The sequence below is a fragment of the Solea senegalensis genome, linkage group LG8, assembly GCF_019176455.1.
Source record: "Solea senegalensis isolate Sse05_10M linkage group LG8, IFAPA_SoseM_1, whole genome shotgun sequence".
Classification (NCBI taxonomy): domain Eukaryota; kingdom Metazoa; phylum Chordata; class Actinopteri; order Pleuronectiformes; family Soleidae; genus Solea; species Solea senegalensis.
In genome coordinates this window covers 2,865,235-2,880,766 of record NC_058028.1, presented here as the reverse complement: position 1 = coordinate 2,880,766, position 15,532 = coordinate 2,865,235, and the positions used below count along the sequence as shown (strand labels likewise).

The following is a 15,532-nucleotide window of genomic DNA, read 5'->3' as shown; positions in this document are numbered from 1 at the left end:
TAAGTCTTGTATTTTACAGACTGGTGACAAAATTAAAGAAACGATGGAATAAGTGAGCAGACGCATTGGTTACTAAGTAAAATCCAGATTAGGACGTACAGAATATGTATTAGTCAGTTAATAATCTCAGGATTTATATACGTTTTTAAATAAAAACATAAAAGAAAGTGTATTCAGTTTAAAACTAAATGAGTTAGACGTTGAATGAATGAATGAATGGTCATGTTTATGTCGGATGGCAGCAGCAGACAAAGGTGCGTGTGCGTGTGTGTGCGTGTGTGTGTTCTCTGAATGATCGGTGTGTGTGTGTGCAGCGTCGTTATCGAGTGTCCATCACTTCAGATTTGAATGAATTCCTAAACTCTGCTCGTCCGTGCGTCCAGGATTCAGCAGCCGCGTCACAGAACAACATAGAAGACGACTCTGCTGTGTTTGAATAACAACGAGGATGAATCACTGATTCACTGCTTCACTGCTGCTGCGGCTGCTGGACGTCACACTGAGCCTGAGGTCACTGCCAACACTGACTCATGTTCTGCATGAAAGGATGACGGCGTCGCTCTCTTACGCAAGGGTGACGTCGCTCTATGAATATTATGTCAGACTCTATGAGAAAGACAGGAGACGTTTCTTTGGGCTACAAATAAACAAATAATCAGCTTCTTAAATGTGAATATTTCCTGGTTTCTTTGCTCCATAAACCAAAGAAATCATTAAAAATTCACAATTTTTAGTTTGTGAACAAAACCAGACGTTTGAAAACATCATTTCAAAGGTTTGGACAAACACTGATCAATATTTTATGAACCAAACAATGAATCACTCATCACTGCAGTTCACTTGCAGTTGTGATACATGTTATGTTGTACAATATGAGGTCCTTTTAACATCCTTTATCACTCCTTTCATAAGACTTGTATCACAGTACTTTATCTTTAGTTTTAAATCCACTATAATGCTTATTTTTGCTTATTTTACTTTTTGAAAATCTCCTTACTTTACTACTTTTCTCTCAGCTTTTCCAACTACACTTTATTATTAATTCATCATCATTTTTGCTAACAGAAGCATTTTTATTCTACTTTCATCATAATTATAGTCATCTCTTGCTATATTTCTCTGGGTCTGTGTCTCCTCCAACAATTCATCACATCCTTGATGACATACTTGTTTGTCTTAATCTTAAATAATCTGTGATGTATGGCGTGTATACCGTAGACTGTGCATTGATTCCTTCTCGTCCTCTCTGTGTGTGGGTTCTAAAAGCCTCGGTGTGTAAGAGTTGCCTCATAAATAAATCTGTCTTCCTCATCAGTGATTCCTCAGAAAATTCCTCATATAAATGCAGCTCAGTACTTTGCGTCCCGCGGCTGCATCACTCTGCCGAAACTTATAAATATATAATCCCGAGTCGTGCTTTTAAATTAGGAAAACTTCCCGGAACATAAAGCATGAGCTGCTTCACAAATCAGGTCCATCCACCTTGAGCCAGAGTCGGGTTCTGCTTCCTAACGAGACTCCGAAAAACAACAATCAGGGGAGAAGCGGACGACATTGAAAACCTTCCTTTGAGGGTTTTCTTGTCGTTTATCTTTTTCCATTTTTCCACAAAAACACTGCGGTTAAATCAAGTCCTCTTGCTTCAAATAGACGAGCAGTGATGCACTCGCGCGTCAGTGGTTTGTGAACGAGCGACAACACTCACTAAAGACTCTCAGGGGAAAATTACCTGGATTCAAAATATTGATCGGCTGAAGACTTAGAGGAAAAACAAAGAGGTGGAGAAAAGAAATGTGCTCTTTTTTTTTTCTTCAGTATTATATATTTAGCGATCACGTAGAAGAAGAAATAAAACATCGCCCCCGGAGCAAGAAGCAAAATTATCCAAGTGTGTAGTATCTTTATTTATACAGCGATAAGAAGTGACGTCAATAACCACAACAATTATCTTCATCATCACAGCGGAACAAAAAAAACAGTTTTTTCCCCACAGTTAAATAAAAAGGCCACAGTCAGTGTTCAAATAAACAGTAAGACTTTATAATAAACATTAGTTCATGCTATAATAAGCATTTACTAACGTTAGTTAATGTTTACTAAGGTTAGTTAAGGTATTAATTCATACATTATTCAAGGGTTGATAGTGATAATGTTACTTAACTATAAATAAGCTTTTATTAACCATTAATTAACTGTTATTAATGCTCCACTTCTCTACATACTAACACATTTGTGTATCATGTTTCCCTTTTTACAATAACAGTCACAAGGAGCATTAATAACGGTTAATTACAGGTTAATAAATGCTTAATTATAGTCAAGCAACGATAGCTTCTAGACCTTTGAATATTATATGAATAAATAAGTTAATTAAACTGAATAACATGAATAAATTGTTAAAGCTTAACTGATAGTAAATGCTAATAACAGTATTGACTAACGCTAATTGATGTACCCTCATTGTAAAGTGTTACCTAAATAAAACCACAAAGGTAAATAAAAAGCTCAGACCATGAACTCACCGTTAACTTACAAAAACTTCTTTAACTTTTTAAAGACCTACAAATTGTTAATAAATGGCAAATTAGACTCTTTGACAACACAAATTCGTACTTAGTCACTGGTAAATTATGAATATTTGAGGATGGAATAAGGACATGCACAAAGATGTCAGTTAATAATCTCAAAATATTTCATTTAAAATGGTTTGAAGGGGGACGTTTTTGTTCCTTAGCTGATGAATGCAACAAAAATGCCACAGAAACAGAAGTCAACATTTGAAAAGATCACATAAAAACACTAATCTTTTTCAGTTTTAAAGCGTTATACATTAACACAGCCAATCAGATTATCAAAATATAAATTCTCAGCTTTGTTCTGGACTTGGATTAACACTGACCCCCTTTAACTTCTCCATCATAAAGGACTTGATAAAGTAAAGCAGAATGAGATCAGACTGCATGCAGTTGAAATTGGAGAATATTTCTGTGACGTTACAGAGCAAAACCTTTAATTTCACGCATGAACGCACACGTGAGGGTTCAGTGGTCAGGGTTCATCAAAACCAAATTATGGATCATTTATAATGGATTTAAACCTGTTATTTTTTTCATTACAGCATTAATGTTTTTCTACATGAACTTACATTATTTTGTTTTCGTGTTGTGTCACTTTTTAAAAAGAACTACATTCACAGCACCGTAAGTCCAAAATTGTCCCATCCACATTAACTGCTATTAAACTTTTAATCTTCAACTTTCAATAAACATCTATTTTTTTTTAAAACCAACGTCAATCCTGATCATTAGAAACAAAACAATATTAATGTTCAATACTTTCAGTGTCAGTCATGGTCACATGCTGCTCTACCAGTAAAATTACATCCATACCAAATGAGGAAATCAGGGTAAAGTATGATGCTCAATAATAAAATAATAATACCCAAATCTGAGGCAAGGAATTCAAAATGTTCAACAATGTACATAAAATGCATTTTATAATCTAAAATGAGTTTATGATGGGTTTGAACTGGTACATTTTTGTACTTAAGGTGGTGAATGTAACAAATTGCTTTACACGGTGTATTTTAGACATGATGCCAAAAAAACCAGACGACTAAATTTCAAAATATCACACAAATATACTTCTCTCTGTCAATTTTCAAGCACAGTCGGCCAGATTATCAAAATAAAAGATGACCAAGCATAAAAGAACCCAAAGAATTCATGAAGGGGATTTTTCATTTATTATTTTGTCATCAGTCTGTTGTGTTGTACTTGACCAACACTCGACATTTTACGGTTTAAATATCAGTAGTTTTGTTGATTTATATTTCAGTTAATCTCTGCTATTTATCTTTAATACTCTTTTCACAATTGAATAATCATTTATCGATGAGTCCTGATTCAGTTTTTAATGATCTTTGTTTTATGACGCAAAGAAACCAGAAAATATTCAAATATAAGAAGCTGAAAAATCACTTGGACACGAGAACTGGCAAATTATTTAGTCATCGATTCATTGATAAACTGTTGCAGCCCTGAAGTAAAAGTACACTTAATTTAATTTTCAGGAAGAACATTTCTTATAAAAGACAAATTAAACAATTAACACAAAATGGTCTTGATCTTATTCCATAAAAGTCTGTTTCAGTTTCCATTCATTTCACTAAATGAGTGAAAGTATAAGGAGGGAACATTATCATCTGCACTTTGCCTCAGTTACAATTATTTCTCACAAATGTAAGCGTGTTAATAATGTGTTCATAAATAATTAGTCCTCGCTTATTCACAAATGACGACTGCGAGGGAGGCGCGGCGGTCGGAAACAACTGCCGATAACGAACATGAAGAGAAGAATCACCAGTGGATCGTAATTTGCCATTTACTAAACGTTGCTCTGCTAAAATGCTTGAATATTTCACTGCTCTGGTTTCAAACCATGACAGAAAAACATCCTCACACGTGTGTGTGTGACACAGACTGACACAGTCACTGGTTCGTTGTGTGTACATTCGCGGGCTTGTGTAATAATAATGTTTATACTTTTACAGAGTATTTCAGTGTTTCTACAATATCATACAATCACCGACTTAATTGGTGTTTCTACGATTACAGGGGCGTCACTACAGGGAGCCACACACACACACACAGTGGTAATCAGAGATAATTACTGCACCACCTACTGGATTATAGTTCAGGAGGTAAAAGAAAACAAGTCATAGATACAGCAGCGCCTCCCTGTGGCTCGCACGCTCCACTGCACGAGCGTTTCCTCAAAACTACACGCACAGACACACACACACACACACACACCTGTAAAAATACACACTGTACTGCAATGAGAACATGCAGGTATGCAAACACACACACTGTTACTACAGTTCCACCACAACTCAACTTACACACACACACACACACGTATATACACAAGCTTTAAAACAAAATGTCAGCCGATAAAAATACACTTTGACGAATGTGACGTAACAGGAAAAACAGACTGTATATAAAAATGGGCGGAGTCTTGCAAAACCAACTCCCGTTTTGAAGCCACAAGGTTTAAAAAATGTGGCTCCTATTGGACGATACCAGCTGTCAATCACACTGGTGTCCACTCATATGTAGGGACGCACAATATTGTCTTTTGGCCGATAATCAAAACAAAAAAGGTTAGATAGAAAATAACGTCATGTTTTTCGTACTCATGTAAATTTTCTTCATTGTGCAAAATAAAAAGCGGTGGATGACGCTAGCATAGAAGTCAAGAAGTAACGTACATACTGCGATATATCCACACAACAGCTCTCACTTTTAAAATTCAACGTTTGTCACCTCAGTTAAAAAACATACATGCAAAAATAAAACACGAATTTGACACTTGGTGTTTACAAAGCAATACAAATATCACCACGCAAAATATCGCAATATTTCACCTGCATTTGTTCCCCCACCTCTAATATTCAGCGAGTGTTTGTCATTCGTTGATTTGGGGGATCTTGTTACGTGTTCAGTAATATCTGATAAAACACTTTCAAGCTAAAATGTCTAATACCGATATTTTGCCGATAATATTGAACATTTACAGACATTTACGCAAATTTTTACTGTTCTTTTCAGAGTTATTTTTGCAACCAGCAGAGTCGCCCCCCGGTGGCTACTGAAACAAAAAACTGTTGTAGGGGCACCAAAATAAAAGTCAAGGAGGTAGCATCGTATTAAGTCAACTGTTTTAGTCATTAGTCACATAGGGCGATTTTGGCGCAGTCTCACAAAAAAAGTTAGCGCACAGGCATTTAACGAATACTGTGGCACATTAGCATTTTTACGTAAAAACGTAAACGTACGTTGAAAAAAATGTCAATTTTGGCGAAAAACCATTGCCAAACAATTTGGCGAACAATTCTGCGACTGACGTCTGTGTTTGACGTCCAACAAGAAAAACTTAAGTTTTATCTACAGAGAGCTTTTAAAAAAAAATGGGAGAACAAGCTCGGAATAAACTCAAAATCGATCTTAAGTCGCGACATTCGCCTCATACGCACCACATTACGAATATTTGGGTTGTGTGACGACAAACTAGAAAACCACGCCCACTTTTAATATACGGTCTATGTCTGTGAGCAAAACTCAATACTTTGGTCAAAGAAGTAAAATAATCGTTGTTTTTTTTTGTTTATCTAACAAACACAAACACATCAAATCCAGTTTAAGGCAAAAATCAACCGTTCAACAAGTAAAAGGTTCCAAAACATAGACGATGAAAATAGTTCTATTTACAGTTATTTCCTCATAGAAAAATAAGTTTGACTTGCACAGAGTTTTTAAAACATGGTCACACTGTTATTTATTTATTCTACACGACGTCAGATCTCATCACAAATCGCTGTCGTATGTAACGGATTCCGTCTATGACACAGAATCCTGCGAGCGAGCCACTAAACTAACGTTACCAAGAATTACATTTACACTTATTACTGTAAATATGTCAAACTGTCGTCATGTAAACAAACTCCGGGAGCCTCATTTTTAAAAATCGGCGTAGAATCTGTACGGAAACCTGGCGAACGCTGGAAATCACAAAATCAAGGAAAATATTCATATTCAGAAAATGTCGTGGCACAAAATAAACAAACACCTGCAAAGAACCTGCAGTGTTCTGTTCTCAGTGTCTTACAACAATCGTCCAATCATCGTTCGTACTTAAAGAATATCCAGACCTAATTAATGGATCATCGACGCGGGAAAGAACGGCAGAAATAAAATGTCAAATTTCTGATGTCAGAGCATCAGGAATCATTTAAAATTAAACTTTTTGGAGCCTTGGCAGCAGCAGAATTTTCCCCTCACGCCTAATATTAACATTGTTAACATTCCATTTACTTTTAGTTTTTAGTTGTTTTTAAGTCTTTACATGTATTTTATTGGTTTGTGGGAGGTTATAAACCTTTCATTTATTCTTCTGTGCAGCACTTTGGTCCAGTGTGGTTGATTTAACGAGCTTCACCAATAAAGATGGACTGGATTTTGTCAGGTCCTCACATTTTTAAGGGATTATTCAAGGGTTAAGGTTAGGGCTGCTGCTGAAGCTCATTTGATATCATAACTGAGGACGGAGATTTTTATTTCATGATCTCACTGCGTCACAGTCAATGTTTTCCACGTGGAATTTCTTTATCAATCCCACTCTGTGTGGTAAGAGTTGCAGACGCATGTTTCGCCAGGTGACTTTTATAAATGAGGCCCCAGATTTCTTCAATCTGTAAACATTTTTATGTTCAAATCACCACTTTTCACTTTTGTTGAATCCTCCAGTTGTTACAAGAACAACGTAAATACAAGTCCTAGAATCACAGTAAGTTTACTGAGGAATGAGGTGTCCCTGCTTCCATAGTGCAAATGCAAAAAATCCGACGGCAGAGCCGAGTCGAGCGTGACCCGCGCTCCGGTGACACCGTGTGTTCCGCCCGACTGCTCCAAAACAAGGAAGAGCAAAAAGGGCCGGAGTCGTTGGCTCAGTGAGAGGAAAACGTCACAAACGTCAGACATCCAGAGCTCGACGGGTCTGAGCTCGTGTGCGAGGTAAACCTCCACAGTCGGAGCTTCTGTGTCCAGACGAGTGGCGAGTATTTACACGAGCAGCTGCCGACACAGCAGTGTGGACGCTGCGACGTCTCATGATCTGCTGATAATCCATAATCCACCAACAAGCAAACTCCTCTGATATCACAGTAAAAAAAAACAAAAAAACACAAACACTTGGCATCTTTTGCTCCTGCGTCTCCTCGAACAAGAGGCACAAAGACGTTCTCCACATCAGCTCAGGAAGAAGAAACACAACAGGTGACAAAAAGTGTCGAGGGCCAAGGAGGAGGAAGCAGGAGCTGAGAGGAGAGGAAAATACCAGCAGAGAGGAGAGGAGAGGAGAGAGACACTGTGAAACAAGAGACGGTGATTAGACGTGACGTTCATGTTTGTGGACGTTTGTTCCTACAAAATAAACCCAATCTCCACCATTGTACAGAAGCGGGACGGTGCAGGTGGAGAACATTAGTCCTCATGTGATAACAATCAGAGGGAAATTCTTATTCACGCCTCTGAAGTCGCGACAGTTAATGAAAAACTCATCTCAGATTAAATCTACACCACGATGTTTCCACTGAAGTAAAACGAGACTTTATTTCAGCTCCACACTGTGTCACGTGACCTTTTCGAGGGCGGTGCCCTCCGTGGTCTCCGCCCCCAAACGTCTAAAAATCAGGTCGACTCACGCGAGGACATTTTAACTTTGAGCAGACTTCACAGCGCGAGTAAATCAGATTTATTCGTTATTTATTTTTGTTTAATGTGCGTGTTTATGTTCATTTTATTTGCTCGTGAGCATGTTTTACTCTCTGCTCTCACGACGTTTGACAAATGAAGCGTGCAGGAAAACACGTTAATGTTGATAATTGTTTCATAAATGACAAACTGAAGCAGCATAATAATAATAATAATAAGACAATAATCAACAGAAGTTACCCACTACAGTACAGATTTAACACGTTTAAACATTTCGTTCAACAGCTGAAGAAAAGTGTGACAGTGTTTTCAAACGTAAACAGAGCCAGCAGCATTTTCAATTTTCATTTTCACAATTCTAAGTTTTGTCGCTCAAAATATCAGGTTATAATAATATTATAATAATAATTGCTTTAAGTGCTTTCATAGACCACTTCAATAAAAAAACAGCATTTGGTTCTTTTGACAGAACAGAACTTTTCTGGTCGTAATAACTCTTTCACATAATCCTGTCATACTTGATGTGAATAATCATTATTATCATTATTATCATTATTAACAATTTCCCGTGACTTATTTGTGTCGCTGTTAATATTCAGAATGTCACAGAACAGTCGTCGGTGTCTGGCCTCCGTACTCTCAGACAGTAGAATCACGATAAATGTTCATGTGTTCATAAATCAAATTCAGAGGACGTCTCTCTGAATGTTCTCGTGTAGGATCTGATCAGAGGTCAGAGGTCGTCTGTTTTGAATGACAAACACGACGACCTCTGTGAGTCAGTGAAGATAATCATGTGACAGGAGACACAAATCAAACATCACCACTTCATTTCATGTCTGCACATCTATGTTCTATTTCTGTCGCAGGCTTTTCATCTGGATTTGAACTAAATTGCTCTCGTCAGGGGATTTTAATGACGCACGCTATCAAGTTACATTAGAACACTGATCTATGAAGAAGAATTAAAACGATTCTCTTCTTCTAAGCTTCACTCGCTTCATTTTCACCATTTTTGTCCAAGTTCCACTTCATGGAACTGTAACACCATCTATTATTTATTTATCTATAGTGAATAACTCGGGGCGACGCTAGCTCAGTGGTAGAGCAAGTCGTCTGGGGGTTGTGGGTTTGATTCCACTAGACTATATGTTACTGTGTCCTCCTTGAGCAAGACATTTAACCCCAGGTTGCTCCCGGTTAACTTGTGTTAATGTGTATGAAAAATGAGTGATAAAAATGTGCTGCACATAGATCTGTAGTGTAAAGTAGCTTTGAGTGGTTGAGACGAGAAAAATACAGACTACTTATCTGTCTATAGTAGCTAACTAGCTGCTATCTGTTGTCTGTAGTAGCTACCTAGCTACTAACTGTTCATAGCTAACTAGCTGCTATTTGTTTATAGTTATTAACTAGCTACTACCTGTCAATAGTAGCTAACTAGCTACTACCTATCGATAGTAGATATCTAGCTACCTGTGTATAGTATCTATCTATCCATCCATCCATCTATAGTAGCTTGTTGGTTATCATCTATCTATACTAGCTAACTAGCTACTATTGATTACCTACCTGAGCTAGCTAATAATCTATGTGAACTAGCTAACTTTCCATAGATGCAAGCTAGCTGATGAATTATCTGTCCGATTGATTGCTAATTAGCCACTTATCGTTCTATAAATTGACCTAAAAAGAGAAGATGTTTATTTATTTTGGTTTCCATGCACTAAATAAATGAATAAAGGACAAAAGAACTTGAAAATCAACTGAAAAGAAACTAAACCTCATTTACGCCAACACAAAATCACCATTTCCACAGAAACATGGCCATGACGACAACAAAAGAAATGTTCACATTGATGTTGTTAAGTTACCACATATTTCCATTTGCTCACATTTATAATAGTTTATTACGAGGTCACATTATTATTAAATACTATTCCACGTCACCCCGGCTGATCTCTGGCTTATTCAAACATGAATGTTCCTCTCAGACTATTGTCAGTCCTATATTTGACCCAGGCTTTTCATCAGGAGACCAAAGTGGTCGGATTTTAACAAAATTGCGTTGCTCGGGGAGATTTTAATGACAGACGGCGTCATGGTGCACAAGGAAAAATGTCCCCAATTGTCATTTTGAAGCTTAAACCATATGGAGGTTTTTCTTGTTTTCTTTCTGTCTTCAGTTCCTCAGGCTGAAGATAAAAAGTTGGTTTACACCTTCACCTCTCACCTAGCAACACTGTAATTATCAAAAACAAGGCTATGGCAACAAGCAAAGAAATACTGTGTTGCTGTGCCAATACGAGATATTACATATTTCCATTAACCTTTTGAATTTTTAATCGTGTAATTGCGAGGTATTTTGAGCCTTTTGCACAACATTGAATTATGATTATCTGAGTCTTTTAATTCTTTTTAAGTTGAAAACAATCTATGTTTTATAACTTAAAAACAAGATGGAGCATTAACACATGAGACACACACAGGACAATGAAATATAAAACTATTCACATGTTGGTAGTTGCTTTGTTTCAAATTTCAAACAAATGTTCAGCTCTTTACTGGATACGAACGCTCTACCAGATTTGACACTAACAATTCCAACAGTTTTTCTGCTTGCTTTAATTTTTGTTTCTGTACGAAAGAGGATTTTTTTCCCTCGGAATTGGAGGGGGAAAAAAAGAGTCAGAATTCCAATTGAAATTCTTTTTTTTAATTTAATTCCAGCTTTTTTTTCTCAGATTTCAGATAATAAATTCAGAATTCTGACTTTTAATCACAGAACTCGGAGTATTTTCCTGTTCCAGGAGACTCGTCTAAAGCACAGTTTTTATTCACCGTGCGCGTCACAATAACCTTATCGTATCTTGTGTTTCCTGCTCGTGATGAATCAGTGAATCAGACACAGAGCTACTTTAAATTCATACTCACACACACACACACATCTCTCTCACCTTGGCCCTGGACACTTAAACCTCTTTGTTCTCCTCTTCTTCAGCCTCGCTGTAATCCATCCCTCTCTGTTTTTGACGTCAGGGAGTCGTGTCTCCACGATGTATGGTGGATCGTCCCCATGGACCTTGTCCTCCTCCTGCACCTCCTCCTCTTCCTCCTCCTCCTCCTCCTCCTCCGTGGTCTTTGTCAGACTCGGGCTGGCTCTGTGCTCGCTCAGGTTTGGGGTTGGGCGTGCACGGCGGGTCGGGCTGCTGCACAGACATGGTCCTGCGCAGGTGGGTGCGTTTGCACAGGAAGTCCGGCTTAGCCGAGAGACCGAATGAACCTTTTCTCAGGACCATGCGGACTGAGGGGGATTTCTTGGGTCTGGCTCTGTGTCCAAACTGCAGAGTGGAGAGGTGAGCGGCATAACCCTCACTCAGGAACTGCGCACACACACACACACACACACACACACACAGAGAAAGAAGCAGCAGCAGTAAGAGGATTAATAAAAGATTTCATAGAAAGAGAATGAAAAAAAGCTCAGCGAGAGAAATGGACGCGGAACTACCTGGCACTGATTTTGGTATTTCTTCGAAGGTCGACCGACAATATAAATCTGTGCCGGGCTGAGGCCGAGCATGTTGTAAACAGAGATGTCCTTCATGGAGCCGTAAGCAGAGTTGATCTTTATATGACACTGGTGAGAGCGACAGAGAGGAAAAGAGCAGTCAGCGATGGAGACGTCACACGAGGCAGATTAACGGCGCGGCACAGTGACATGAATGACGTTCTCGTCACCTCCTGGACCAGGTTTCGGAGGAAGATGGTCTTCTGTCGCAGCGGATCATGGACCAGGCCTTCAGAGAAGAAGATCATGCCGTGGGGGAAATTGTGCTGCGAGAGCCAAGAAACCACACGCTGCTTCTGCATGTCAGGACGACCTGTGATGTAGATGATCAGGTAACCCAGGTCCTGCCAGTGCCTGCACACAAATACACAAATAACTCAGATATCTCTGTGTGTTAAAGGTCCAGAAAGGAACATTCAGGAATAATAACAGATGCTTGTATAAAATCTTTGACTTTGGTACGATCCAATTCACTGAATTCTCTTAAATAACGTCTTGCTATCACACTTTGATTATTGCTTAATTTTAAAGGGGAAAAATGATCAAAAAAACAACATTATCATGTGAGAATTAAAGCTATCATTTAGAATGATTTAGAGCACGGGTGTCAAACTCATTTTTGTTCAGGGGCCACATACAGCACAATTTGATCTCAAGGGGGCCGGACCAGTAAAAATAGTCAAATAATAGCATAATAACCTATGAACAACAAGAACCCCTTTGTTTTTTCTCCTTTGTTTTACATTTACTGAAGGATAATTTTACAAAACATGAAATTCCTTGAGAAATATAAGTGCAATTTCAACAATATCGTGCCTAAATTTACTATTTACACAGCACACTGGATCTATAAATGCACAAACATTTAGTCACGGGTATCTGGAGCATTTGACATTACATTTAAATTAGTGTGAAACTTTAACAAATTCATCCTGTGGGCCGATTGGACCCTCTGGCAGGCCGGTTCTGGCCCCCGGGCCGTATGTTTGACACCCCTGATTTAGAGTCAACACCTCCTCGACTTTAGTATGACTTCACTCAGATTCACAGTTCCAGTGAATTCTCTTGAATAACATCTTAAAGGAATTCCGATTTTTACAGACTTGACTTTATGTGAAGTCATATTTTTATTATTTTAACGAGGACAAAAAAAAAGTCAAGCACATGAAAAACCTCACGTCATGTAACAGTTATGAGCTTTTATATTCTAAGTAGTTTTAAAGGTCCAGTGTGTCACTCATAGTAAGAAGTGACTACACTCGAGTGCGTTTGTACAAGTGTCTTTTAAAAAAAAGCTGCGACCTTAGATTCTCCTATTTTTCCAGCCTCTCATTATTTATCATTTGTCAGGATCCAGACGATGAGTTGAGACACAGCTGGTGCAGATTCCTGAGGTGTGTCCTTCAGCTGCCACACACACACACACACACGTTACCTGACGACGTCCACAGCTCCCGGACGGACCTTGGGGTCACTGCCCATGATGGACACGCTGGCGGCGAACGAGCCGTCGATGCTGAAGACGACGCACTCCATGCAGCGCGGTAACACGGTCAGATAGGCCTCTGCGCTCGTCTGGTCTCCCCTGAGGAGGAAACAGCGGCGTCATTCACGTCCAAGTGTCTGCTCCGGCACACGGACAACAACGCTCTGGTTTCTCCGTCACTAAACACTCACTTGACGACCATCTTGACGGGATAGACTCCCAGGCCGAGCTTCTTGCTCTTGGGAACGGTGTACGTGACTCTGCCGCTGCTGTTGGTCACCTCGGTGTCAAAGTGCACCCAGCGTCCAGACTGAGGCTGAGTCATGAGCAGGACGTCCACCTGACAGGAAGGGGACAGGAAAGGTCTCTTAGGTTAAAAATCATCGTTATTATCGTCGACGAGTCGCGTGACCGACTCTCACCTTCTCCCCGGTCAGAGTGACCATGTCCAGAGGGCCGTACATGAAGCGTCCCACCAGAGTCTGAGGTCCGTCCTCGGTCGCGATGATGTCGTTCACTCTGTGGTTGGCCGTGACGTTCTGTGGCAGAAGAAGAGGAGCAGTGAATTTTCACAAAAAATATAAATATTAGATTTTTTTTGCTTGTAATAAGCAAAAAAAAAGGTGAAAATTCTCTTGGTAAGATTTCTTAAAATAAGCCATTATATTTAAGCCTTACAAGATAAGAGGGATCTTTAAATGACCTGGGAAACTCTTTTTTTAGCTGTATTTTACGAGTCTTGTGATGTTTTGTGTCTCATAATAAGCTTGTGATGCTCAAATATAGTATTTTATACTATTTTATAGTGTATTTAACAATTTTTTTGTTCTATAATATTATAATATATTGACACCGTTCTAGATTTAAGTCTAACACCTACTCTCCATGTAGGTGTTAGACATGTCAAAAAATTCTTGTTTCATCTGAGATTATGACTCAAAACAAGATGTTTTCAAGACTGTTTTCCACTTAAGACATTCAAGATTCACCGTCTAAAAACAAGCTCCTTTATCTCACGTAAATCTTATCGTGATTTTTATGTGACGAGATATTATGACTAGAAATTAGAAAAAAAAATTGCAGTGCGGAGCTTTAAATGATTCATTAACGTCAGTGTTTTCATCTTTTACTTTACAAGAAAGACTCATTTGACGTGTCATCCTGGTTTATAGATGGTGTCATTATTATTAAGCCCAATCTCCTTTTATCATTTTAATTTGACCTTAATTTAACCCAGAAAATCCTGTTGAGATTAAGAACCTCTTTTTTAAGGGGGTCCTGGCCACGTTAGGCAGCGGCGAATACGCAAAACACTCAACAGCTACACATTTACAGTGATTCATCAAATAATCCAGATTAAATTTACAAGCACGTGATGAAAAATGTCGTGGATTTGAAAGCATTCAATGAAATGAACTCAGTTCAGAACGGACAAATGGAACAGAAAGAATCTAATAAAGGAATAAAGGATTATCTTATTATTATTTTATATAAACTGATGAGAAAGAGCTGAAAACAGCTGGTATCGTCGTGGTTACAGTGACGTAAAAGAAACCAACAATCTGACCTTGTTCTGACCTTGAAAACTTGTTTTTTTTTGGCTTCTTCGTGTACAGGGGTCGTCTCATGTTCCCTTTACGGACTGAACCACTTTATTTTTCTCATTTTGTCACCATGTAAGTGTGTGGAAGGAGCATGAAAAGTGTGTGTGTGTGAAACTTTCCTCTGCTTTGACACGTTAATGAAGCATCTAAATAAATAAAATACAGATAAAAGAGCGTTAACTCGATTAACTTTCCCTGTCGTGTTCTTTTCTCCGGATTTCACCGCTCGGTGAGAACCTCCGCGTGAGCCAGCGGAGACGCACTAATCCTGAATCTGTTTTCCTGGGAGACAGAGTTGCATTTTAATAACGTACGACGAGCTCATTTAGAATCTGCAGACTGGGCTGAAACCACCAGAGAAGCTGGACGGCACTTTTTAATAACATAGCGCGCTCATCGCGTTGAGTCATTTCCACGAGAGGCGGAGCTTTTCCCCTCGACACAACTAGCTTCTTCATGGTTTTTCATTACTATAGCTCCTCCTCAGCGTGGGCGGAGTCATCACGTCACGTCTGCATGAGACTGTTGGTGAAGTGACTCGTTCAGTCCTTCGGTCACTGAAGTGAAATCCCAGTGAACGTGGTGACGATGGTGT

At 38.8% G+C, this 15,532-nt stretch overlaps 1 protein-coding gene across 1 annotated transcript in view; it reads right to left on the bottom strand.

Moving 5' to 3' along the window:
• Positions 1-1,885: 1,885 nt before the first annotated feature.
• Positions 1,886-15,532, bottom strand: part of pitpnm3 (PITPNM family member 3) — a 36,324-nt gene continuing 22,677 nt past the window's right edge. The window contains 8 exon segments of the mRNA XM_044032272.1: positions 1,886-7,879; positions 11,234-11,413; positions 11,415-11,659; positions 11,788-11,916; positions 12,018-12,201; positions 13,283-13,432; positions 13,525-13,673; positions 13,756-13,872. Coding sequence (XP_043888207.1) covers positions 7,537-7,879; positions 11,234-11,413; positions 11,415-11,659; positions 11,788-11,916; positions 12,018-12,201; positions 13,283-13,432; positions 13,525-13,673; positions 13,756-13,872 — 1,497 coding nt within the window. The 3' untranslated portion in view covers positions 1,886-7,536.